Source organism: Trichechus manatus, unplaced genomic scaffold (genome assembly GCF_000243295.1).
Source record: "Trichechus manatus latirostris isolate Lorelei unplaced genomic scaffold, TriManLat1.0 scaffold00069, whole genome shotgun sequence".
Taxonomy (NCBI): Eukaryota; Metazoa; Chordata; class Mammalia; order Sirenia; family Trichechidae; genus Trichechus; species Trichechus manatus.
Genome location: NW_004444005.1, coordinates 8,875,340 through 8,903,078, shown reverse-complemented (window position 1 = coordinate 8,903,078; position 27,739 = coordinate 8,875,340). Strand labels below are relative to the sequence as shown.

The following is a 27,739-nucleotide window of genomic DNA, read 5'->3' as shown; positions in this document are numbered from 1 at the left end:
TAGATCTCCAGGCCTTTCTTCCTAGTCTGCCTTACTCTGGAAGCTCTGCTGAAACCTGTCCTCCATGGGTGACCCTGCTGGTATTTGAAATACCAGTGGCAGAGCTTCCAGCCTCACAGCAACACACAAGCCACCGCAGCAGGACAGACTGACAGACACAGGGTGGAAACTAGGAACATTACGGTGTTAGAAGATGCTTTCTTTATCGGAAAAAACCATTGAGAATTACCTGGGGTTGAACAGGGGAGCCGGGGAAGTAGTTTCCAGATTTGCATGTTTGGGACTGAAATTAAGTTATTTAATATCTCACACTTGAAGAGAGATTGAAAACTGGTTGGATTTATGTTCTGCCCTCAAAATGCCCTTTGTTCTCATGAGAAATCCACTTTCTTCCCTCCTTTTCCTCTTCTGAGTTGAGACTGCAGTTGTAAATGATGCTGCCCCGTCCAGCCCCTAAAGTCACGGGAGAGCCGGCACAAGAAGGGCCCAGGCAGCCGCTGGCCATCCATTTTATTCAGAGCGGGGTTTGAGCGGAACGCGGCAGCGTGGACACCTGAGTGTGTGTGTGGGGCTCTGGGGGCAGGCCCCCCGGCTGTTAGGAGGGACACAGGCCACCAGTAACACAGGGCCGTGGTGTGGGGTGGCCCTGAAACACACCGGTCAGTGCCTCCGTTTCCTCGTCTATAATTGCAGACGGGTCCCCGGAGGTTCTTCCATGCAAAGCGCTCAGGCAGGGCCACAGCGGCCTGTGGGGTGCTGGGTAAGGCCCAGCAGAGCCGGCTGGCCCACACTCTGCCCACCTAGAGGCCGTGAGTGTGGCCGCCTTCTTCCTGGGTCACAGCCTCACACTGGTACTCAGTGGGTTTGAGGCAGGGACCTGCCTTGACCACTGTTTTCCCATGTAGTAGACCAAGTGGCCACGTGGTGGACGTTACTACGTGATTGTTGATTTGACTCTTGGGCGTGTAAACTGGCAGGCTCTTGTCCCGTCTTGTTTTCAAACTGAAGCAGGTGCTGATGAACTTGAGGGGTAACCCCAGCCATCAGGTGGTCTGCAAAGCCACTCCAGCATTACAGGGGGCTTCCCTTGGGGATGCTCTTAGCAGCGGGGGAGCAGTACTCGTTACCACCCTGACAGACCTGGGTGCCCTGCCTGGAGAGGTAGCAGCTCAGCTCTGTACCCTGGATGGGATGTCAATGGTACAGACAGACACACAGAGCTGGTTGCAGAGGGGGGCTCGCGGGCAGGGAAGGAACAGCAGCAGTTTGACCCCTTCGATTGAGTTTGTCATCTGCGTGATATTTCTGTATTCTCCTAGGCAGTTGTGGGCAGAAGTACCCCTCTTCATCGTCATTTTCACGGGCAAGCTCACCTTCTGTCGTTAGTGAAGGCCGAGTGTTTAGCAGTTTGTGATGGGTATACCCGGGGGCGTTTATGCTGCATGTGACCCGGCAGGAGTCAGCGTGCGCTGCAGACGTGAGACTCTGGGGCTACCCCGCATGGTGGTCTGTACTGCCCTGAGCAGACAGGGCGTGCCCGAGCGTTTCTCTGTGGCCCTGCCGTCATCCCGCGGTAGTCTGCACTGCCCTGAGCAGATGGGGCATGCCCACGCGTTTCTCCGTGGACTGGCTGTCATCCCGTGGTGGTCTGCACTGCCCTGAGCAGACGGGTTGGTCTGCACTGCCCTGAGCAGATGGGGGCATGCCCGTGCGTTTCCCTGTTCAGCATACATTTGGTGGTTCTGTTGGATAAAACACCCCATTTCCAATCACATTTGAGTTTCCCGTATTTATTTAGCTCTGAATTTAAAAAATGACATATAACCTTACTTTTTACTTGTGGTTTTTTAAAGGAGAATATTAAAACACAGTATTGCCAGCATCGTAGAGTTGGATTCTTTAATTGGACATGAGCTGGACCTCTCTGATGAATTCATTAGACGTAAGAGTGTGGTGTCTTTACAGATGCCTGCTCCGTGCCTATTTCTGAGATCATCACCGTGGAAGAATCAGACGTTAACGGGAAGCACTACACCAGTGGAAAATGGCAGAAAATGGAAAAGCCTCATGCTTTTACAGGTGATAAATCCTAAGTATCTTCTCCCACGGTTCTTCATTAATTCCATGCTGAGTACAGGAGAGGGAACTCAATTCAGACTCATAGCGACCCTGTAGGACAGAGTGGAACTGCCCCATTGGGTTTCCAAGGCTATAAATCTTTACGGAAGCAGACTGCCACGTCTTTCTCCCATCGAGTGGCTGGTGGGTTTGAACCACCGACCTGTTGGTTAGCAGCTGAGCACTTTAACCACTGTGCCACCAGGACTCCTTAAACAAGCTTGCCGTTTTCTTATCTTTATTAGAAACTTCCTAATATCTGCTTTCCCAGGATCTGCTTTTAGTGAATGTTTTTGTTGTTGATCATCTTTTTTCTTTTTTTAAATTTTTTTTTAGTATGGGTCAAAAGATCTGAAAATGGGACCTTTTTTCTAATATACCTTGAAAGTTACTAGCTAGTTGGGAGAAAAGAGAACCCCTGGGAAATGTTTAGTTGTGTGCTGAAAATGAACATGCATTTGAAGCAAGCTCACGTGAGGCTTTGCCGGAGAGGCTGCGACTGTGTGCTCATGAGTGCCTTTGTTTCTGCACAGTGCATTGCGTGAAGCGAGCTCGGCGTCACCGCTGGAAGCGGGCCCAGGTGACTTTCTGGTGTATTGAAGAGCAACTGTGTAACCTGTGGCTGCAGACCCTGAGAGAGCTGCTTGAGAAGCTGAGTACGTACGTGTTTATGCATTTGCGGAAATACAGAACCATCACGGTGGCGTGGTTATGTGTGCTTCAGAGGTCTCTGGACATGCCTCCTCCTTTTCTTATAAAACTTGTTCTAACTAGGGTGGATTTGATAAATTAGCTTGACTTTTTTTTTTTTTAAAACTAATGAGAGGGCCAGAGTCCCTAGGTACTGCAAGCCATTAACATGCTCAGCAGCTAATCACAAGGTTGGAGATTTGAGTCCACACAGAGGCACCTTGGAAGAAAGGCCTGGTGATCTGCTTCTGAAAAACCAGCTATTGAAAACCCTGTGGAGCACACAGTTCTACTCTGACACACATGGGGTTGCCATGAGACGGAGTCAGCTCGATGGCAAATTTTTTTTGTTTTTTAATTAGGGGGCCAGCATAGTGTGGTGGAAGGAGGACGGGTTTCCATAGTCAAGACACTGGGATTGAGTCCCATCTGCACCCCTTACTACCTGGGAGACCTAGAGCAGGTCACTTAACCTTCTGAGCGTCAATTTCTTTTACTGGAAAGTGGGGATAGTAATACCTACCATCAAGGTGATGGTGAGGATTAAACTAGGTAAGTGGAGGAAACCACCACGTGTTTGTCAGTCTGTCCTACTGTGGTGGCTTGCATGTTGCTGTGATGCTGGAAGCTATGCTGCCGATATTTCAAATACCAGCAGGGTCACCCATGGGGGACAAGTTTCAGTGGAGCTTCCAGACTAAGAGACTAGGAAGAAGGACCTAGTGATCTACTTCTAAAATAACTGGCCAGTGAAAACCTTATGAATAGCAGTGGAGCATTTTCTGATATAGTGCCAAAAGATGAGCCCCTCAGATCAGAAGGCTTTCAAAATACAACTGGAGAAGAGCTGCCTTCTCAAAGTAGAGTTGAGCTTAATCGTGTGGATGGAGTTAAGCTTTCAGAACCTTCGTATACTGATGGGGGCATATCTCAGAATGAGAAGAAACAGCTACAAACATCCATTAATAATCAGAACGTGGAACATACAAAGTATGAATCTAGGAAAATTGGAAGTTGTCAAAAATGAAATGGAGCGCTTGAATACAGATATCCTAGGCATTCATGAGCTGAAGTGGACTGGTATTGGCCATTTTTAATCAGACAGTCCTATGGTCTGCTATGCCAGGAATGACAAATTGAAGAGGAACAGCATCACATTCATTGTTAAAAAGAACATTTCAACATCTATCCTGAAGTACAACGCTCTCAGTGATAGGATAATATCCATATGCCTATAAGGAAGACCAGTTAATACAACTATTATTCAAATTTATGCACCAACCACTAATGCCAAAGATGAAGAAATTGAAGATTTTTGCCAACTTCTGTGGTCTGAAATTGATCAAACATGTAGTCAGGGTGCATTGATAATTACTGGTGATTGAAATGTGAAAGCTGGAAACAAAGACAAATGATCAGTAGTTGAAAAATATTGCCTCAGTAATAGAAATAACGCTGGAGATTGCATGATAGAATTTTGCAAGAGCAGCGACTTCTTCATTGGAAATACCTTTTTTCAACAATGTAAATAGCAGCTGTACACGTTGACCTTGCCAGATGGAATACACAGTAATCAAATCATCTACATCTGAGGAAAGAGATGACAGAAAAGCTTGATATCATCAATCAGAACCAGACCAGGGACTGACTACGGATCAGACCAGCAATTGCTCATATACAAGTTCAAGTTGAAGCTGAAGAAAATTAAAACAAGTCCACAAGAGCCAAAGTATGACATTGAGTATATCCCACCTGAATTTAGAGACCATCTCAAAAATAGCTGTGAGGCACTGAACACTAATGACCGAAGACCAGATGAGTTATGGGATGACATCAAGGACATCATACATGGAGAAAGTAAAAGGTCATTAAAAAGACAGGAAAAGAAAGAAAAGGCCAAAATGAATATCAGAAGAGACTCTGAAACTTGCTCTTGAATGTAGAGTACCTTAAGTGAATAGAAGAAATGATGAAGTAAAAGAGCTGAACAGAAGATTTCAAAGGGCAGCTTGAGAAGACAAAGTATTTTAATGACATGTGCGAAGACCTGAGTTAGAAAGCCAAAAGGGAAGAACACACTCACCATTTCTCAAGTTGAAGGAACTGAAGAAAAAAATTCAAGCCCCGAGTTGCAACATTGAAAGAGTCTATGGGCAGAATTCCTGGTTGAAAGCAGAGAATACCAGAAAGATGTTTACCTATGTTTTATTGACTATGCAAAGGCATTCAACTGTGTGGATCATAAGAAATTAGAGATAACATTGCGAAGAATGGGAATTCCAGAACACTTAATTGTTCTGATGTGGAACCTGTACATAGATCAAGAGGCAGTTGTTTGAACAGAACAAGGAACTACTGCGTGGTTTAAAGTCAGGAAGTATGTGCATCATCAGGGTTGTATCCTTTCACCATACCTATTCAGTCTGTATACTGAACAAATAATCCGAGAAGCTGGACTGTATGAAGAAGAATGGGGCGTCAGGACTGGAGGAAGACTCATTAATAACCTGTGATACGCAGATGACACAACCTTGCTTGCTGAAAGTGAAGAGGACTTGAAGCACTTACTGATGAAGATCAAAGACCACAGCCTTCAGTATGGATTACACCTCATCATAAAGAAAACAGAGATCCTCACAACTGAACCAATAAGCAACATCATGATAAACGGAGAAAAGCTTGAAGTTGTCAGGGATTTCATTTTACTTGGATGCACAGTCAACACCCTTGGAAGCAGCAGTCAAGAAATCAAAAGACGCATTGCATTGGGCAAATTTGCTGCAAAAGACCTCTTTAAAGTGTTGAAAAGCAAAGATGTCACCTTAAAGACTAAGGTGCTTCTGACCCAAGCCATGGTCTTTTCAGTCACTTCATATGCGCGCAAAAACTGGACGATGAATAAGAAAGATCGAAGAATTGATGCCTTTGAATTGTGGTGTTGGCGAAGAATATTGAGTATACCATGGACGGCTAGAAGAACAAACAAGTCTGTCTTGGAAGAAGTACAACCAGAATGCTCTTTAGAAGCAAGGATGGCGAGACTACGTCTCACATAGTTTGAATATGTTATCTGGAGGGATCAGTCTCTGGAGAAGGACATCATGCTGGTAGAGGGTCAGCAAAAAAGAGGAAGACCGTCAGCAAGATGGATTGATACAGTGGCTGCAACGAAGGGCTCAAGAATCACAGTGATTGTGAGGATGGCGCAGGACTGGGCAGTGTCTCGTTCTGTGAGTTGGAACTGACTCGACGCGACCTGACAACAGCATGGGCAAAATATTGAACGACGCAGGAGGCATCAAAAGAAGATGCAAGGAATACACAGAGTCACTGTACCAAAAAGAATTGATTGACGTTCAGCCATTTCAGGAGGTAGCATATGATCAAGAACTGATGGTACTGAAGGAAGAGGTCCAAGCTGCACTGAAGGCGTTGGTGAGAAACAAGGCTCCAGGAACTGACGGAATATCAAGTGAGATGTTTCAACAAGCGGATGCAGCGCTGGAAATGCTCACTCATCTACGCCAAGAAATTCGGAAGACAGCTACCTGGCCAACTGACTGGAAGAGATCCATATTTGTACTCATTCCAACGAAAGCTAATCCAACAGAATGTGGAAATTATCAGACAATATCATTAATATCACACGCAGGTAAAATTTTGCTGAAGATCATTCAAAAAACAGTTACAGTGGCACATCAACAGGGAACTGCCAGAAATTCAAGCCAGATTCAGAAGAGGATGTGGAACAAGGGATATCATTGCTAATGTCAGATGGATCTGGGCTGAAAGCAGAGAATACCAGAAAGATGTTTACTTGTGTTTTATTGACTATTCAAAGTCATTTGACTGTGTGGATCAGAACAAATTGTAGATAACATTGCAAAGAATAGGCATTCCAGAACACTTAATTATGCTCACGTGGAACCTGTTCATAGACCAAGAGGCAGTCATTTGAACAGAACAAAGGGCTACTGCATGGTTTAAAATCAGGAAAGGTGTGTGTCAGGGTTGTATCCTTTTACCATACTTATTCAGTTTGTATGTGCTGAGCAAATCTGAGAAGCTGGGCTGTATGAAGAACACGGCATCAGGATTGGAGGAAGACTCATTAACAATCTGCAATATGCAGGTGACACAACCTTGCTTGCTGAAAGTGTAGAGGACCTGAAGTACTTATTGATGAAAATCAAAGACTACAGGCTCCAGGATGGATTACACCTGAACATAAAGAAAACAAAAATCCTCACAACTGGACCAGTAAGCAACATCATGATAAACGGAGAAAAGATTGAAGTTGTCAAGGATTTCATTTTACTTGGATCCACAATCAACACCCATGGAAGCAGCAGTCAAGAAATCAAAGGTAGTATTGCACTGGGCAAATCTGCTGCAAAAAGACCTCTTTAAAGTGTTAAAAAGCAAAGATGTCGCTTTGAGGACTAACTGCGCCTGACCCAAGCCATGGTGTTTTCAGTCACCTCATATGCATGCGAAAGCTGGACAATGACTAAGAAGGACTGGAGAAGAATAGACGCCTTTGAATTATGGTGTTGGTGAAGAATATTGAGTGTCCCATGGACTGCCAGAGGAACAAACAAATCTGTCTTGGAAGAGGTAAAGCCAGAATGCTCATTAGAAGTAAGGATGGTGAGACTTCGTTTTATGTACTTTGGACACGTAATCTATCAGGAAGGACCAGTCCCTGGAGAAGGACGTCATGCTTGGTAAAGTAGAGAGTCAGGGAAAAAGAGGAAGACCCTCAATGAGATGTATTGACACAGTGGCTGCAACAGTGGGCTCAAGCATAACAACGATTGTGAGCATGGCACAGGACCCAGCAGTGTCTCGTTCTGTTGTACATGGGGTCGCTGTGAGTTGGAACTGACTCATCGGCACCTCACAACAACGACAAGTGGAGGAATGTTCTTTTTATACATCTGGGGTGTGTCCCGTACATCTGAGATGTAGTAGGAGCCTAAAGGATTAGTTAGCGATTGCTACAGGTCAGTCTGCCATGCTTAAAATCACGGTAGCTGTTAATTCATTCTGTAGCTCCAAAACCCTTTCAGGTTGTTCGGTTGTAATCTTAATTCACAGTCCTGAGGATTCAGGTAGAGATGTCCCCCACTGGATAGAAACAGCAGGTGGTTTAAATTAGTTTTATGTCTTTTTGAATTAATTTGGTATCTGATCAGGAAAGTGGATTCCAATTTATTTGAACAAGGTATTTCCCTGCAAGGAAATAAACTTGTGAGGGATATGCCCTGATGAGGTGTGTCAGCTTCGGAGAAACTTCCCTGCTTGAAGAAGCTCGTCTTATGATTGTCGTCTGGGCGGTAGGACCTGGTGTCTGTGTTTGTCTGTCTTACCGCGTGGGACGCAGTCCTCATTACAAGTTCGTGTTGGCGTCTCACATTCAAACCTCTGTGAGCTCTGTGCCCGTGCTTGTCCTCCTGCATGTCTGCAGCATTCTGTCAGGGAGTTGTCTTCAGTTTCTTGGCCTCCTCCTCCTTTGTCTCTAGACACCTCCTCCCTGGGCATAATCTCTCTCGCCGCCCTTCCCTCCGGTCCCATCTGTTTGCTTTCGTGAGAGTTTGAGTGTTTACATTCAAGGCGCGATTCTGTAGGTGGGGACTCCAAGACAACGTCCTCTTACCACTGCCTCCCCGTGAGTGACGTGGCTTTATTATTTTTCTCTATAATTTGTGGAAAAGCCCATACAGTTGTCCATTTTAGGTAGTCTTTTGTAGTTGCCATCGAGTCAGCTGCAGCTCCTGGCGGCCCCACATGCTGCAGAGCAAAATGCTGCCCCATCCTGAGCCGTCTTCACCGTCGTCGGTTTGCTGAAGCCCATTATTGTGGCAACTGTGTGTTTTGAGTGCCTTCCAACCCAGGGGGCTAATCTTCCAGCACTGTATCAGACAACATTCTGTAGTGGTCCATGGGGTTTTCATTGGCTAAGTTTTGGAAGTAGATCACCAGGCCTTTCTTCTTTGTCTTCGTCGGGAAGCTCCACTGAAATCTGTCCACCGAAGGTGACCCTGCTGTTATTTGAAATACTAGTGGCATAGCTTCCAGCATCACAGCAACATAAAAACCACCACAGTACAGCAAACTGACCGACGGGAAGGGTGATACAGTCTACTTGTATCTAAATACATGATTCTATTACTTCAGCTGCTCTGTAGCTTTAACCCCTCATTCTGTTACCTGTTTTAATGTTTTATTGAAGTACATAACATAGATACAGAAAAGTGCTTCATGTCCTGAGTGCACAGCTCAATGAATTTTCACCAGCTGAGCCTGCTCATGTAGCCAGCACCCAGATCAAGAAACATGGTCAGCCGCCAGAAGTCCCCCTTCTGCCCCTTGAGTCACGACCCCTCAAACGGGAGCTACTACCCTGACTTCTAACACCTAGATCAGTTTTTGTGATCTATATAAATAGAATCCCATCGTGTGAATTCTATTATGTCTGGCTTTTCTTGGTCAACATTATATTTGTGAAATTTATCCATGGGTACACCAAAACTGTGTGTGGTTGGAGGTGGTTCATGCTCATGGCTGTGTAGAATTCCTATTCCATGGTGTGACTGTACGACCATTTATTCATCCATTTTACTGTCGCTGGCCATTTCCACAGCTTCCTGATTTGGGCTATTGTGAATGATCCTGCTGTAAGGATCCTAGTAAGTGTTGTCTGTGAACACATGTTTGCATTTCTCTTGGATGTATACTGAGGAATGGAATTGCTGGGCAGTAGAGTATGCATATGTTCACGTTTAGTACATGCTGCTGGATGGTTTTTCAAAGTGGTGATTAGTACCAATCAACATTCCCACTAGCATGTTCTCAGAGTTCTGGCTGTTCCACATCTTAAACGCTCCTTTTTAATTGAAGCCATCCTGGTGGGTGTTTTAATTTGCACTTCCCTGATGGTTAACAAGGTTGAGAAATACACTTATGTGTTTATGGGTCACTTGAACATCCTCTTTTGTGAGGTGTCGGTTCAAGTCTTTCGCCCATTTTTCTGTTGGATTGTATGTCTTTTCCTTAATGATATGTAGAAATTCTTTGTATGTGGTTGGAGGTTGTTCATGCCCATGGCTGTGTAGAATTCCATATTCCATGGTGTGAATACACGACCATTTATTCATGCATTTTACTGTTGATGGCCATTTCCATAGCATCCTGATTTGGGCTATTACAAATAATCCTGCTATAAATATTCTATTACATGTTGTCTGGTGAACATGTGTTTGCATTTCTCTTGGGTGTATACCTAGGAATGGAATTGCTGGGTGGTAGAGTATGCATCATGATAAACAAAGAAAAGATTGAAGTTGTCAAGGATTTCATTTTACTTGGATCCACAGTTGACACCCATGGAAGCAGCAGTCAAGAAATCAACGATACATTGCGTTGGGCAGATCTGCTGCAAAAGACCTCTTTGAAGTGTTGAAAAGCAAAGATGTTACCTTGAAGGCTAAGGTGCGCCATGGTGTTTCGCAAATGCATGCGAAAGCTGGACGATGAATAGGGAAGACTGAAGAAGAATTGACACCTTTGAATTATGGTGTTGGTGAACAATATTGAATATACAACGGACGGCCAGAAGAACAAACAAATCTGTCTTGGAAGAAGTACAGCCAGAATGCTCCTTAGAAGCAAGGATGGCGAGACTACTCTCACATGCTTTGGACATGTGATCAGGCGGGATCAGTCCTGGAGAAGGACATCGTGCTTAGTAAAGTAGAGGGTCAGCGAAAAAGTGGAAGACCCTCAAAGAGATGGATTGACACAGTGGCTGCAACAACGGGCTCAAGCATAGCGGCGACTGTCAGGGTGGCACTGGCCCAGGCATTGTTTCCTTCTGTTGTACATAGGGTCACCGACTCAACGGCACCTAACAACAACGAGAAAGTATGCATATGTGGGTCTGAATCTTTTATCGAATTTATGAATGACAGATATCTTCTCCCGTTACGTGGCTTGCCTTTTCACTGTCTTATCGGTGTCTTTTGGTGAACAGAAGTTCTTCACTTTAATATAGTCCCATTTATCTTGGTTGTTTGTTTCTTTTTAAACTTCGTGGTTAGGTCGTGTTCTATTTTAGCCATCTGCGTCTGCTCCAAGGTCGTGAAGCTGTCCTCCTGTGTTTTCTTCTCAAAGCTTTGTTGTTTTGCCTTTCACATTGAGGTCGATAAACTCTTTGGGATTGATTTTTGTACAATGGTGTGAGGTAAGCAGTCAAGGTTCATTTTTTAAAAATATAGACATCTGATTGACCCAGTGTCATTTATTGAAAAGACTGTCCTTTCCCCACCGGCCCATAGTGTCTCTATTTTGTCTTTTGTTTGTTGCTTGTATATATAAGAATAGTTGAATTTGGTATATTGGCCTTGTTTCCAGTGACCTTGCTAAATTCCCTCATTGATTCTAATAGTTGGATGATTTTCTAGAAATACAATCATGTCATCTGTGAATAATGGCAGTTACATTTCTTCCATTCCAATTCTTACCCTTTTATTTCTTTTTCTCGTGTTGTTGCCCTGGTTTGGACCCCCCATTGCAGCAGTGACAGCAGGCACCTTTGTCGCATTCCTGGCCTCTGGGGGGAAGTTTTCATCATTTCATCATTAAGACGGATGCTTGCTTAGGCTGTTTTTGAAATAGATTCTTTTTATCATATTAAGTTCGCTTCTAATCCTAGTTTGCTGAGAGTTTTTATCATGAATGGGTGTCGAATTTGATCAGTGATTTTTCTACATCTATTAAGATGATCAGATGATTATCTTTTTGGATTAGTGTGATGATGAATCACATTGATTTCTCCTTGTTTAAGCCCTTTGCATTCCTGGAGTAAGCCCCACCTGGTCATGATGTATCACCCTTTCTATATATTGCTGCATTTGACTTACCGGTATTTAGTTTAGGATTTTTCCACCTAAGGGGGGCAGTGGGGCTCTAAGTTTCCTTTCTGATAATGTCCTTGGCTGGGTTTGTCCTCAAGGTTACAGTGGTCTCACTGAGAAGTTGAGAAATCTATCTGCTTCCCTCCTTCCTTCCTTCCTTTCTCCCTCCTTCCTTCCCTCCCTTCCTTTTTTCTATTCTCTGAAAAAGTTTGTATAACGTGGGGTTATTTTTCCCTTAAATGTTCGGAGGACTTCACTGGTGAAGCCCTCTAGGCCTGTGGGAAGGTTTTTGGTGACGGTTCCCATTTCTTTATTAGATATCAGACTATTCAGATGTTCTAACTCTTCTGTCGGTAAATTGAATTTTTTGAGAAATTTGTCTGTTTCATCTAGCTTTATAAAATTATTGGCATAAATTTATCAACAGATCCTTTTGTTTTCTTTGTAGTATTTATAGATCACTCCCAAGACTGATGTCCCCTTACTCATTCCTGATGTTGGTAATTTGTCTTTTCTCCCTTTTTGTTTATCAGTTTTATTAGGGATATGTCCATTTTTAGGAGTTTTTGCAAAGAACCAGCTTTTGCTTTGGTTTGTTTTTCTGTATTGCATATTTCCTCCTAATATTTTATTATGAACATCTCCAAAGATATGGAAAGACTGAAAGAATTGTACCATAAGCATTCATAAACCCACCACCTAGATTCTACAGCTGTTCACATTTTGCTATGTTTCTTTCATCAGTATGGAGTTGCCTGTTCTGGGTGTTTCCTGTAAATGGAATGATACACTGTGTGCCCTTTTGTGACTGGCTGCTTTCATTCAGCATGATGTTCTCAAGGTCCACCCATGTTGTAGCACGGATTGTATTGGGACTTCGGTCGTTTTTATGGCTGAATAATATTCCGTTTGTGTGATCCCATTTGGTCCATCCATTCACCTGGCGATGGCACGGGGCTTGTTTCCACTTTCTGGCCGTTGTGAATGGTGCTGCTGTGGATGTTGGTGCACGTGTTCTTGTGCGGCCATGTTTTCAATTCTCCTGGGTAAATACTTGCTGCTCTCACTGATGTGTGAGTTACATTTCGTGTTAAGTAAGAGCAGCTACTTGAATTGACCGAAACAGAAATATGGAAGTTATTGTAAGAAATAGGAAAGACTCACGAGACCCCCAGGGAGCCGTGGTGGCCCAGTGGTTAAGTGCTCGGCTGCTAACCGAAAGGTCGGCAGTTCAAACTCAGCGGCTCCCCAGGAGAAAGACCTGGCGATCTGCTCCTGTAGAGATGACAGCCTAGGAAATCATACGGGGCAGTTCTGCTCTGTCACAGGGGGTCGCTGTGAGTCGGAATCAACTCGGTGACACCCAGCAACAACTTGAAACCCCAGTGTAGGTGTTAAGCTGGGCCTGCTGAGAGGGCGTATAACCAGAGGGCTGGGATCCATTTGGTTTCTGTCTTTCCATCTCTCTGTCCGTCTCATTCCAAGGCTTTTCTTTCTGTGACTAAGTCTGTCTGTCTGTCTGTCCAGATGCCCCTTTCTGTGCATCTGCTTCATTCTCCTTGTTCTCTGCAAGCTTGTTTTCTTTCACACGGCAAAGAATGAGGCTGCCACCTTGCAGAACTCACATCTGACGGGCTGCTTCATAAGCAGTGAGTGAGTCTCTCTCCCCGACAGAACTCGGAGTCCTGGGGACCCTCATAGCATCCAGTGGCTGTGCCCATTCTTGAGGAAGACACCAAACCTGTCAGCATCGAGTCAGTTCTGACTCATGGCCATACCATGCTACAGAGCAGAACTGCTCCATAGGGTTTTCTTGGCTGTCATCTTAATGGAAGCAGATTGCCAGGCCTTTCTTCCATGATGCCGCTGGGTGGGTTCGAACCGCCAACCTTTAGTAGTCAAGAGCCAACTGTCTGAGGTGCCCAGGGACCTTGCCCATTCTGACAGCCTGCCTTGTTTTTGGGTTTTTTTTTGCTTTTAACAGATTAGGAAACTTTTTATAGCTCTTCCTTAAGATTTAAAAATACTTTAATGAGGTAACACGAAGCAGAATTCTAAAATCATTATGGTTTGATTTTGTTCAGTAACACAGTCTTAATTTTGATTATTTGTTACATTTATTGTGATTGATTTTTAAATTATTTTCTTTTCGGCAGCATGTAGGCCAAAGCATTTACTGGTGTTTATCAATCCATTTGGAGGAAAAGGACAAGGCAAGAGGATCTATGAAAAGAAGGTGGCTCCGTTATTTGCTTTAGCCTCCATCAACACTGAGATAATTGGTAAGGTATTACTTCTTTTTTTAAAATAATTTGTTGTTGAGAATATACACTGCAGACATACACCGATTCAAAAGTGTCTACACGTACAATTCAGTGACACTGATTGTTCTCTGAGTTGTACAGCCGTTCTCACCCTCCTTCTCTGAGTTGTTCCTCCTCCATTAACATAAACTCACTGCCCTCTAAGTTTTCTATTTAATCTTTCAAGTTGCTGTTGTCAGTTTGATCCCATGTAGACAGTTCTTAAAAGCCTGCAAGGCTCAAGGCAGACATTCTTTACTAGCTAAGCTAAACTATTATTTGGTTTTAAGAAGACTTCAGAAGATATTTTTGGTTTAAGGTTTAAAGTTTAAGGATTATCATAGGGCAATAGTTTTGGGGGTTTATCAAGCCCCCATGGCTCCAGAAAGTCTGGAGTCCATGAGAATTTTAAATTCTCTTCCACATTTTCCCCCTTTTGATCAGGATTCTTCTATACAGTCTTTGATCAAAACACTTAGTAATGGTCACTGGGCACCATCCAGTTCTTCTTGTCATGGCAAAGGAGGCAGTTGTTCGTGGAGGCAGTTGTTTATGGAGGCAATCCGCCACACATTCCATTTTCTCCTATTCCTGACTCACTGTCTTCCTCTGTTGCTCCAGGCGAATAGAGGCCAATTGTTCTACTTTGAATGGCCACTTGCAAGTTATCACTTCTTCTTAAAATAAATATGTAGAAGCAAATTTGAGGTAATTCAAAGATAGTCACTTGGGAAGATTTTTATCTTGTAAGATTGTTTTAAACAAAACAATTTTTTTTCTTGCCTACAAGAATAGAAAGAATGCAAAATAAACAATGTAGTCTTTTCTAGCCAAGGGTAAATATTCTAAGCATATAAAAAGAAAACAGGAAGAAGATAGAAGGTCAAAGGTCATGGACAGGAAATTCTCGAAAGAAAAGATACAAGTGATTAATGAATCTCGGAAATAATTTTACCAGTAAGTGAAATGTGAAGAAATGTAATGTGATACTTTTTTTTTTTAGATTAAATTTTGTGTGTGAAAACATACACAGCGAAGGATACACTGTTTCAACAGATTCTACTTGTATGATTCAGTGACATTGTTTACATTTTTTAAGTTGTGAAACCCTTCTGGCTGTCCGTTTCCAAATTATCCCACCACCGTGGACATAAACTCCCTGCCCCCTAAGCTTCTCATCTAACCTCTTAAGATGCTGTTACAGTTTGATCTCACATAGACAGATCTTAGAGAGAGCACGATGCTCAAGGCAGACGTACTTTACTAATTAGGTTAAACTGTTGTTTGGTTCAGGAGCCGAGGTGGGGCACTGGTTAAGTGCTTGGCTGATAACGGAAAGGTCAGCGGTTCAGACCCCCCAGAGGCTCTGCAGGAGAAAGATGTGGCAGTCTGCTTCTGTAAAGATTATAGCCTCGGAAACCCTATGGGGCAGTTCTACTCTGTCCTGTAGGGACACCATGAGTCAGGATTGACTCAACGGCTGGATTTTTTTGGTTGTTTGGTTCAAAGCTGACTTCCGGGAAAAGTTTTGGCTTGAGGTTTAAAGTTTAAAGATTATATCGGGGCAATAGTTTTGGGGGTTCATCCAGCCTCACTGGCTCTAGAAAGTCTGGATTCCACTGAGAATTTATAATTTTGTTCCAGGTTTTTTTCCCCCTTTTGTTCAGGATTCTTCTATAGAATCTTAGATCAAAATGTCCCAGCATTTTAAATGCAAGCCCTCTTGCATCTCAATGCTGGAACCTGTGAGAGAGGGCTGTCTTCCTCCCTTTCGATGCCTTGATGATTTTGTGGGACCTTGTTAAAGAGCTGCTGGGCCGTGTGCGGCAAGAACCTTAAAAATGAGAGGATTTGGGGCCAGTATGCCATGTTTTTAAATCTTTCCTGAGACTATTATCAGATGTGCACAAAGTCTGATAGATGGCAATGGCTGCTGCCACTTTTTTTAAATTAGCCTAACATTGGAAGCAATTTAAATTGCCCCCAAACAGGAGCCATAAAAATAAAACTGTGGTATATCTTAGGAGCATTATGTATCTTTTGAAACCAAAAAAAAACCAAACCTGCTGCCGTCGAGTCGATTCTGATTCATAGCGACCCTATAGGACAGAGTAGAACTGCCCCGTAGGGTTTCCAAGGAGCACCTGGTGGATTCGAACTGCTGACTTTTTGGTTAACAGCCGTAGGTCTTAACCACTATGCCACTAGGGTTTCCATCTTTTGAAAGTGGTCTTTAAAAAGAATTTTTATTGCTACAAAAAATAATTATGATATAATATTGAAAGAAAAACAAGTATAAAGATTTATGTGTGAAGTATACTGTTATTATTATATTATTTTAGAGACCGAAGTGTTAAAAAGCCAAGATGTCACTTTAAAGACTCAGGTGTGCCTGACCCAAGCCAGGGTGCTTTCAGTGACCTCATATGCATGTGAAAGCTGGACAATGAGAAAAGCAGACTGCAGAGAATCTGTTCCTGTTTAGGGTGATGAAAACCTTTCGGAAAAAGAATAGTGGTGATGATTGTACGGCAGGGTGAATTGCACACTGAATTGTACACTTAAAAATGGTGAAAATGACAATTATTTTCACTTTGGGCATAGAGACTGTGGACTAACATTTTCTTCTACTTTCGAATATATTTTAATAGTTTTATAACATTTCCTCCTCCTTTTTAGTGTATTCTAAAATTTTCAAATTAACTTGTATGATAAGAAAAAAACTATAAAAGTTTTTAAAAGAAGTAATCTTTTACTAGCTTTCTAAAATTTTCAAATTAACTTGTATGATAAGAGAAAAACTATAAAAGTTTTTAAAAGAAGTAATCTTTTACTAGCTAAGTAGTACTTGTGGAAAATTAAATGCCAAGCGTTTTGGATCTTACCCAGCAGAATGTATCCTGAGAGGTGGTATTCCACTGATGTCAGCCGGATCCCCTTTCTCTAAAGGGATTAGGGTAAGATCTAAGAAGGAATTTCTTACAGGAAATCCCCTGAGATGTTTTAGGACCTTATTTTTAAAGAACGGTTTATTTGCCTTTTATTTTCAATATGGATCCATACATCTGAAGATAAGCTCTACGAGGTGATGTTATTTTTTTCCGCAGTGACTGAACGTGCTAATCATGCTAAGGAGAGTTTATACGAGATGAATATAGAGAAATATGATGGGTGAGTAAACTTTCTTTCATCCCGATTAGTAGATAGTGAAGGAGCCTGGGCGACACAGTGCTTAAGCACTCGGCTGTTAACCAAAAGGTGGGCGGTTTGAACCCACCCGGCAGCTCCTCAGGAGAAAGACCTGGCGTCTGCTCCTGTGAAGATCACACAGCCTAGAAAACCCTATGGGGCAGTTCTTCTCTGTCACACGGGATCGTTATGGGTCAGAATCGCCTCGATGGCACCCAACAACAAAGATAGTAAGTTCTAATCAAGTTTTACCCACATACCTTAGCATGTCACCTCCCTTTCCTTTAATTATTATTATTTTTTTACCCTAATTGTAAAAGTAGAACATGCTTCTTGTAGAAAGTATGGAAAAGGCAGAAATGTTCAGGGCCACACATTCTCCCACTACTTGGTGGTCACCACTGTTGACTACTTGTGTGTTTTCCTTTCAGTCATTGAAATACATGTTTATATCGCTCTGTATCAACTCAGGAGCCCCTGGGTGGTGCAAACGATTAGACTGCTCAGCTCCTAGCCCAAAGGGTGGAGGTTCAAGTTCCCCCCAGAGGTGCCTTGGAAGAAAGGCCTGGCAGTTTACTTCTGCAAACTCAGCCATCGAGAACCTGTGGAGCACAGTTTTACTGACACGCATGGGGTGCCATCATGAGTCAGAGTCACCTGGACAGGAACTGGTGGTGGTGGTGATGGTGGGGATATACGAAAATAGGAGTAATGCTGATTAAACAAAGTTGAGATTCTGCTTTTTTTATTACATGTTAAGAATTTTCCCACATCTTTAAAGCTTCCTCCAAAGTGTTATTTCTAATGCCTGTATCATGTTCTAGTATATGGACATACCATAATTTATTCAGCTAGCTGCTTATTACGGGATGCTTAGGCTCTTTCCACTTTCTGCTCGTACAATAAAATAGCATTCTTTTCTTTAAACACTTTATTGTGGTGAAAATATATGTAACAAAACATATGCCATCTCAACAGTTTCTGCGTGTACAATTCAGTGACGTTGATGACATTCTTCAAGTTAAGCCACCTTCTCGTAAAATAGCACTCCTGTACGCAAATACCTCTGCAGACATCTTCATTTTTTTTTCAAGCTAAATTCCTGTAAATGGAATTACTCAGTCGTAGGGGATTAGTTTTAAAATCTCTGCTGTGTACTGCCATATTGCTTCCTAGAAAGGTCTATTAATTTATATTCTTTCTCGGAATATAGATCCATTATCCTTGCCAACGTATTTGGCGCCATCACTTTACACCCCCTGCTGGTTGGACATGTGAAAATACTCAGGCTTTTAAAAAACGTGCTTATTGACTAACTGAATTTCCTCTTTGAATTAATTCTTATTTCCTGGCCCATTTTTCCTTCTCTGTTGGCTATAATCTTCGTGTGTTCTTTTGTTCAACAAATAGTAGGCAAGTCATACTTATTGTCATAACGTTTTGCTAATATTTTTCCTAGTTTGCTAATTGTCTTTTAATTTTGCTTATGGTGTGTTTCCGGCCAGTACAAATTTTCACATTTATGTATTCACATGTATCCTCCCCCTTCTCAGCTTTTCTTTGTGCTTAGAAATTCATTCATCCTGAGTTGAGTGAAATAGTGCCCTGTACTTCACCTGCTTTTTAATTGCTGGACATTTTAACTCTTCTGTTCCATCTGGGACTTTGTGGGCACCGTGTTCTAAGCTACGCTGGGAATATTTTTTTAGAGTCGTTATTCATTCCGCAAGCATTACCGAGTATCTGCGGAGCCCAGGCACTGTGCTGGGTGCTGAGGGGGTTGTGGTAGTGGTGGTGGTTGTATGCCGTGGAGCCGATCCCGACTCAAAGGGACCTTATAGGACAGAGGAGAACTGCCCCATAGGGATTCCTCGGGTGCTAAGGTTAGAAAGGAAATAAAACCCATCTACCCTCGGAATGCTGACGGGAGGGGGCCGTTCCTTCCCTCTTCTCGAACGTCAGCGTGTTGCAGGCAGCGCCCTTTCACGCACTTCATCCCCAGGCTTGATCCGAACAGCGGCCAAGTCCGTTATCTTCCTTTGCAGCCAGTGTAGGCGCTGGCTGTTAGTTACAGACCAAGTCACCTACCCAGCGAGTTGTGACGCCAAGGCTCGCCTCCAGATACAAGCCCTTTCCCCGGGGGCAGCTGGCTCCTGGCCATGCGTTCTTAGCAAGTGATGGCCATCATTTCTGCTGCTCCGTATTCAGCATACGTCGGATGCTCCATACTTCTTTATAGCAAAAGACAACCCCGGATCGTGCCTTGCTTTTAAATCCAGCTGTCACGTGTGTTGACTGGAGCCAGCTGCCGTCGAGTTAACTCCGACCCCACGTGTGTCAGAGTAGAACTGTGTTCCATAGGGTTTTCAATGGCTGATTTTTTTGGAAGTAGATGGCCAGGCCTTTCTTCCGAGGCACCTCCAGGTGGACATGAGCCGCCAGCCTTTCAGTTAGCAGCGGAGCACGTTAACTGTGTGCACCACATGTCTCTTCGGTCTCCATGCATGTGGAATGGCTGCTTTGCCCCCCACTTTGTGTATCCTGATGACGGCTGTGAGGAGCACGGGCCAGTTACCTTGCAGAACCGTCCCTCCGTTCGGGCTGTCTGGGGCCTCGCCGTGACTGGCCACGCCTGTGTGCCACACGAACACGGAAGGTACCTCGTGTTCTTCATAGTGCACTGTGCCAGGATGCACGTGATTCCAGGCTGCCCCGTTGCCATGCCGTTTGGTATTTATTTTGTCTGTGCCTGCGACAGCACCAGCCCCGGGGGCCGGCTGTCTCCTGCACCCAGCGCAGTGCCTGCCGCATGGCGGTGAGAGGTGGGTCATTCTGCAGGTGCCGGGGCCCGAGAAAGAGTATCAACAGAGGCATCCACAGAGGCCCCGTTTGCATTTTCGCAAAGGACTTCGGAAGCCAGGTGGCGATTAGTAATGAGCTGGAAATGGACGGGGCCAGGCGGAGTGCTGGATGGGTGTGGCGGGCAGGCGGGGATGAGGACTGAGCTGGACAGAGGCTGCGTGCAGAGAGGGGTGTTTCCAGAGACCTTGGGGGTAGAACTGACGCATCTCCACGGCAGAATATTAACGAAGATGACACTGAGGCTTCTGACCCAGGTGAGGGGGAGGATGATGCTGCCGTCCCAGCCAGGAGGCGGGCGTTGAGGCAGGTTTTGCAGGCGGCCGGTGCAGGGGTTTGGGGCGTGCCAGTGGTGAGGTGTGGGGTCAGGTCATCGCAAAGTCCTGACGCCAGGCTCTGCTGCCCCAGGCTTGGACCTGGACGGACCACTTAGTCCTTCGTGCCCGAGGTCGTGCCCGAGGTTCCTCGTCCACGGCATGATCCCGGCCTGACTCAGGGCTGAGGAAGGGACGTGGGAGTAGATGACACGAGGAGAGTGGGGTTCTCAGAGGGTGACAGTGCCCCCAGGGGACATCTGGCTGTGTCAAGAGCCGGCCTCAGATGAGGGGTCTGGAGGAAGACGTGCGTTTCTCTTGAAGGTGTAGACTTAGGAGTTGGCGTTCCTGGGGGTGTGCAGCAGCAGAGGGGCTGCGTTCGGGATTCTGTGCAGTGCAGCGTTGACAGTGCTCTGACGGAAGAGCCGAGTGGGAAATGGGAGAGAAGGGTTGGAGGTCGCACCCACGAGAGTGTGCGGTGGGGGCTGGGCCGGGAGCCTCACGGAGGGAAGGACACGTGTCACCTGCTGTAGAGTGGCCCGGGGACAGTATTTGAGATATTTTAGAAGGTGCCTGCAGGATGGGGCATGGGGTTACTTGGCCTTGGTGGGGGTCGTTTACCGTGGAGGATGCGAAAATGAGCCAGATTCACACTTGTGGGTCGGGGACAGAGGCAGAATATGGGTGCAGGGAAAGGCCCTGTTTCTATCTTTGATTTTCTTTGTTAGCAGGCCACCTCTGGAGGGAAGAGCAGGGTGTGTAGGGGAAGGGAAGGGCCGGCACCTGGAGCGGGGCGTGGTTGTGGGTGAGCGGGCGTGAGCGGGCAGTGAGGGCGTGCAAGGACTCCCTCGTCCTGCCCTGCCTCCTTGCAGCTGCGCGCCCCCAGCAGCCTGCACGGCCTCTCTGAGCCTCAGTCTCCTTGTAGGTAACCAGTTGCCATGGAGTGGACCCCGACTCATAGCACCCCCATGTGTGTCAGAGTAGAATTGTGCTCCACAGGGTTTTCAGTGCCTGATTTTTTGGAAGTAGGTCTCTAGGCCTTCTTCCAAGGCACTTCTGGGTGAACTTGAACCTCCAGCCTTTCGCTTTGCACCACCCAGGGACTCCATGTTGTAGGTAAACTAGGATCAAAAGTCTTCTGTGCGGGGCTGCTGGGAGCATTGTCAGTGTGTACGTGACCGGGGGGCCCTCTCACTGGCGCGGAAGCTCTGAAAAGATAGGAGTGAGCTAGTGAGTCACGTGGAGAAAGGACACAGGTGGCAGGTGGCCACCCAGCCGAGGGGGCAGGGGACAAGCAGGCACAGCTAATGGCTGTTGCAGACGGTGGGACAGCGGGACACTGTTTCGGCCGCAGTGACAGACGGGCAGGGCACTAGGAGGGAGGCTGGATGCCAGGTCGGCCGGATCGGTGGGACACCCCGAACCCTGAGTGCGGGGTGAGAATGGAGAGTGCGCCGTCGCTGGAGTGCTCATGCATCTTCTCCCGGAGACTGCGTGGTTCTAACGCTGCTCTCCTCCGCAGAATTGTCTGTGTTGGCGGGGACGGCACATTCAGCGAGGTCCTACACGGCCTGATCGGAAGGACGCAGCAGAACGCCAGCGTGGACCAGAACCACCCCTGCGCGGCCCTGGTCCCTAGCCCGCTCAGGATCGGCATCATCCCCGCAGGTACGTGCCCGTCTTTGGGAGTGTTGAGTGTGCTGTGCAAGCAGCCTCAGGGACACCGGGTGGTCTGTCTGCTCTCAGCGTTGTTACTCGGGTCTCCTGCCTGCAGGGAGCAACGTGCACACAGCCCCTGGGGGTGCACATGCAGGGCCCCAGGTGGGGGGTGCACACGCAGGGCCCCGGGTGGGGGGTGCACACGCAGGGCCCCTGGGGACACACACTCAGGGCCCCAGGTGGGGGGTGCACACGCAGGGCCCCAGGTGGGGGATGCACACGCAGGGCCCCTGGGGGCACGCACGCAGGGCCCCGGGGGGCGGGCGCGCACACAAGGCCCCGGGGGTCGGGCGCACACACAGGGCCCCGGGTTGGGGGTGCACACGCAGGGCCCCTGGGGACACACACGCAGGGCCCCAGGTGGGGGGTGCACATGCAGGGCCCCTGGGGACACACATGCAGGGCCCCGGGTGGGGGGTGCACACGCAGGGCCCCGGGTGGGGGATGCACACGCAGGGCCCCTGGGGCACACACGCAGGGCCCCAGGTGGGGGGTGCACACGCAGGGCCCCTGGGGGCACACATGCAGGGCCCCGGGGGGCGGGCGCGCACACAAGGCCCCGGGGGGCGGGCGCGCACGCGGGGCCCCGGGTTGGGGGCGCACATCGTTAGTGCTCAACTCCTTGCCAAGAGGTTGACGGTTCCAGCCCATCCAAGAGGCACCTCAGAAGCCAGGCCTGGCGATCTGCTTCCGAAAGGTCACAGCCTTGAAAACCCTGTGGAGCAGTTCTGCTCTGCACAGGGGGTCGCCAAGAGCCAGTATCAGCTCGACGGCCGTCAGCGCCAACAGTGCCGTGCTCTGTGGGGAAACGCCAGTCTTGGTTTTTCCTTTAGGCCTGTTACTTTGTGTAAATTATGATTTTACCCAACCATCGTGTGCTATTCTGAGAGATGGCTGATGAGCCATATCGTGTCCATCCCACCCAACAACAGCAGCAGCGCAGCCTGCTTCGTGCCCAGCCCTGAGCAGACGGCACGTCACACTCAGCACCACCCCTTGCCATCTCCAGAAGCACCTGTCGGGGAAGGTGGGTTGGCCTCGGCCCTGACTGTGGGCGGTGGGTTTATCTGACAGCTGGACCTGTGTCCTTGCCAGATCTCCAGCTTTGTGTGTGTGCAGGGAGGTGTGGGGAAGCCCTGGTGGCACAGCGGTTAAAAGTTACGGCTGCTAACCAAAAGGCCGGCAGTTCGAGTCTACCAGCCGCTCCTTGGGAGCTCTGTGAGGCAGTTCTACTCTGTCCTGTAGGGTTGCTGTGAGTCAGAATTGACTCGATGGCAGTGGTTTTTAGGGAGGCACAGGAGGGAGACTGGAACCACGCTGATTGGTGCATTTGGCATCTTTCTAGGAAGCAGTTCATTCTTGGAAAACTCACAGCATCAGCTGAGTGAAGGGTGTGGGCTTGTGCCTGCTTAGTCCAAGCCTTTGCAAACAATTCGGCTGGGCGGGGGCCTCCCCTCCTTCCCATGGGTTGCTGGCTGGCTGCAGGCAGACATTCCACACACACCTTCTGCACGTATCACCAGCTCACCACTGCCTTAACCACCCCATTGTATGGCTGCAGAATGGGCCCGAGGCCATGGTCACCCAGAGCGCTGGGCAGAGGGGCAGGGAGAGCTCGGAGCCCAGGCTGCCCTGCCCTGCCTGAGGGGCAGCCCCTACCAGGGCCCTCTGCTCCTGAGCCCCTTTTAAATGAGTCTGCTCTGCCCTGGTGGCACAGGGATTAACTGCTCAGTTGCTAACTGAAAGGTGGGCAGTTCGAACCCACCAGCCACTCCTCGGGAGAAAGATGTGGCAGTCTTCTTCCATAAAAATCACAGCCTTGGAAACCCTTCGGAGGCAGTCCTGCTCTGCCCTGTAGGGTCGCCATGAGTCGGAATTGACTTGATGGCAACGGTTTTCTGTTTTGTTTTTAGTTCCTGCAGCCCCTTCTGCACGCCCCACGCCCCCTCCAGTAACGCGCGTTAACCTTGGCTTTGGGGAGCTGGCCGGCACATTGAGCTGGTGAAGGCTCGGTTGTGGGCCTTGTCAGCACGGCGCTGGGGTCAGTGGCCCCTGACATGGTGCACCAGGGTGTTCTCAGCACAAAGACTCGCTTCCAGGGGATTGGGTTAGCATAGTGGCTTGTGGGTCCGTGATTATGGTGATGGTTTTAATGCTGTGTCAAAGGAAAATGATTTCTTTGAGACCCTTTCATTTAGCTTTTGGGGAAAGTTTTGGTGAAACAGTTATCTGTAGAGCGAGGAGCTTTATTTCCTGTCGATTGTAAAGAACACGGCTGGATGAGTCATTGTGTTCCCCTAAGCAGTGATGGGGATAGCCCAGCCGCAGGCTTTACTGTGAGAAAAAACAGAACGCTCAGCCTGCCGGGCGACACCCAGGGGAGATGGTTCTTTAGCCCAGAGTCCACCGAGAAGAGGCCCCCGGCACCACTTCTACAGCCGCTGTCGTCATCAGACCCAGTCATTGGAGTTACAAAGGCCCTGGTGGAGCAAACAGTTAAGCGCTCGACTACTAACCAAGAGGTTGGCAGTTCAAGTCCACCCAGAGGCACCTCGGAAGACAGGTCTAGGGATCTGCTTCTGAAAGGACACAGCCACTGAAATCCTATGGAGCAGTTCTACTCTGCACACGTGGGGTCACCGTGACCCGGGGTCACCTCGACGGCAGCTTACAACAGCTGTGGTTACTAAGATGTCCAGTCACACGTGTGGGTCATGCAGTTTCCCTCCTCACCTGCCCCCCAAGTTCATACAGGGCCATCAGAAATACGTGGGCAGGGGAGGGAGGGAGTCCCCTTGTTGGGGAGCAGAAGCGCTGTCCACGTGGAGGGCAGCTGGGGGAGCCCTGCGGCAGGAGGTGCTCTGGCTGGCTGACATCTGTCTGCCCCACAGACGGGAGCTGCGTGGGGTGGGGGTGCATCGGCTCCCTGAGCGGCTCTGCTGAGGTGTCAAGTCCTCTCCACCGAGTCCAGCTGGGACAAAGTTGGCAAAAAGCTCTCGGTTTTGAATAGTGTTTTCTTTCATTTTCTGGCGGCACAAAATTTGTTTTTTTGATAAAATAGGTCCATAACTGTCACCTGGGCATCTTATTATCACACGGGGTGATCGGGTGGCAGCTCTAGGTGGTCGTAATCACAGCTCACGGAGCTGGCCAGGGCCTGAGGTGCGGCCAAAGCTGGATATGGCCCTCGTATCCCCAAGTCTCCCATCGACAAGTGGCCTCTCACGCAGCTTCTAAAGGGCAAGGCGCAGGCGTTGGGGTCTGTAAGCCTCGTATTTGTTGTAACTGTAAGTTTTGCAGTGAAAAGGTTGGACATATTTGCCTTTTTCCCCCAGAACAGAACCCTGCTTGAAGTATTTTCATAAGATTTTCAACTTTCTTTTAGTGTCTGCTTTCTGGAGCAACGAGGTTCTAAAGGGGCCCAGAAATAAAGAATAGCTCTTGGGTTATAGGACATGGTGTTAACCCTTATCATTCAGGTGCCTGTAATTATAAAGATGAGGGAGTGGCAAAAGGTGAAACAACAGTTTTTCTTAGATATTGTTAATTATGTTTCAAGAATTAGTCTGTAATGCCGTCAGGTCGGCCTCCGTCTCTCATGGCAACTCCATGTACAATGGGATCGGACTGTTGTGTTCCACAGGGATTTGTTTTGTTGGCTGATTTTCGGAAGTAGATCACCAGGCCTTTCTTCCTAGTCCACCTTAGTGTAGAAGCTCCGTTGAAACCTGTTCCACATGCTGGCAACACACAAGCCTCCGCTGACAGATGGGTGGTGGCTGTGCATGAGGTGCATTGACCAGGAATTGAACCCGGGTCTCCTGCGTGGAAGGCGAGAATTCTACCACTGGACCACCAGTGGCTGTACGTACATGTATACATATACGTATATGTACACGTACGCATACACATATACGGGTATATAAGGAGCCCTTGTGGCACAATGGTTAAAGCACTCAGCTACTAAATGAAAGGTCGGCGGTTTGAACCTACCAGGGGCTCCTCAGTAGAAAGACCTAATAATCTGCTCCCATAAAGGTTACAGCCTAGGAAACCCTATGAGGCGGTTCTACTCTGTCACATGGGGTCACTCTGAGTCGGAATTGACTCGACAGCACCTAACAACAACCGCATGTATACGTATGTATGTATACGTGCATATATGTACACAGACACATAAAGAACAGAGCCTTGGCTCAGTGGTTAAGAGCTCGGCTGTTAACCAAAACATTGGCGGTTCATATCCGCTAACTGCTTAGATAAATACGTGTGTATGTATATAGGTCACCAAACAGAAGAAGCCATATATCCACTGAGGTGAAACAATGAAGCGTCTTCCATTAAGATCTAAAGCTTGACGGGGTTCTGTTACTCTGCAGTTATAAAGAGCATTTGCCGTCCAGCATGTCTGTTTGGAACCATGAACTTGGAGGCTTCATCAGTGTCACCCACGAGGGAGACTGCAGACTGTCCTTGGGCCCGAAGGCAGTGCGTCCCATGCCTGTGAATGCAGGTGGCTGTGGATGTTGTTACGTGCCGTCGAGTCGGTTCGACTCCTAGTGACCCTGTGTACAACAGACCGAAACACTGCCCGGTCTTCGCCATCCTCGGGATCATGCTTGAGCCCATTGTTGCAGCCACTGTGTCAGTCCATGTCATTGAGGGTCTTCCTCTTAGTCTATAAGAACTTGGACCTTAGTCTATGAGAGCTTATGTGTGTGGCAGTATCAGGCAATTCCAGATGTTGTCGCGCAGTTTGTTCTTGGGAAATCTAGCCTAGTGCTTTTCAGCTGCTGAGCAGGTGACCACGGGTCTGTTAATAACTCGGATTCCGGAGCCCATCCCAGCCCTCTTGAGTCCGAATGTGTGGGGGCGGGGACCCTGTGCCTCTCTCTGCCCACTCGGGGCTGGGACCAGTGACCTCCAGGATGACCCAGCTGAAACCCAGACAAGACAAGGAGGCCCAGCCCAGCGTGGCCACGTCACAGCGGTCCGCGTCACAGCAGTCCAGGAGGAGCTCCTGATATTCTGGTTTGCAGGCTAGTGACTCACAAACAGGTGACACCATGCCCTCCTCCCCCAGCACTTTGAGGTCACCCTGTGGTCACACCCACTTTACAAATGAGGGAGTGGGTGCAGTCCCGGCCAGGTAGTATGTACACAGAGGCCAGGTGTGTGTGCTCGGCAGCCAGGTGTCTGCGCACATGGCCAGGGGGGCTCCGAGCGGGATCCACCTTCCCCTCCACACTGTGTCATATGGCAGGGGCGGCTGCAAACAGGGCTGGGCCTCACCCCTGGCTTCTTACCGTACAGATGCGGAAACCGTCACGTTGCAGAGAAGCACAGCGTCGCTGCTTTAAATCTTGTCTTAGTATGAACACGTGCTCAGTGCTGTGTTTTCTCTGACCTTCCCACGTTGCCCTTGCTTTACGGATGCTTTTCTGCTGGTGGGGACTCTGCAGCTCCTTTCCCTTTTGTGATCTGGGCCACGAAGCAGTCATGGTTGTCAAGGGGCCACTGAAGTCACCTGTGGGAGGAGCTGGGGAAGGGGCCACCAGTGTTACCTGTGTGAAGAGCTGGGGGAGGGGCCATGACATCACCTGTGTGAGGAGCTGGAGGAGGGGCCATG

General features: G+C 47.4%; 1 protein-coding gene across 1 annotated transcript in view; it reads left to right on the top strand.

The window, feature by feature from the left end:
• CERK (ceramide kinase) overlaps positions 1-27,739 on the top strand; it is an 82,073-nt gene that overhangs the window by 38,705 nt on the left and 15,629 nt on the right. The window contains exons 2-6 of the mRNA XM_023734624.1: positions 1,966-2,079; positions 2,652-2,774; positions 13,883-14,008; positions 17,137-17,200; positions 21,914-22,059. Of these exons, the coding sequence (XP_023590392.1) occupies positions 1,966-2,079; positions 2,652-2,774; positions 13,883-14,008; positions 17,137-17,200; positions 21,914-22,059 (573 nt within the window). The remainder of the gene's footprint in view (positions 1-1,965; positions 2,080-2,651; positions 2,775-13,882; positions 14,009-17,136; positions 17,201-21,913; positions 22,060-27,739) is intronic.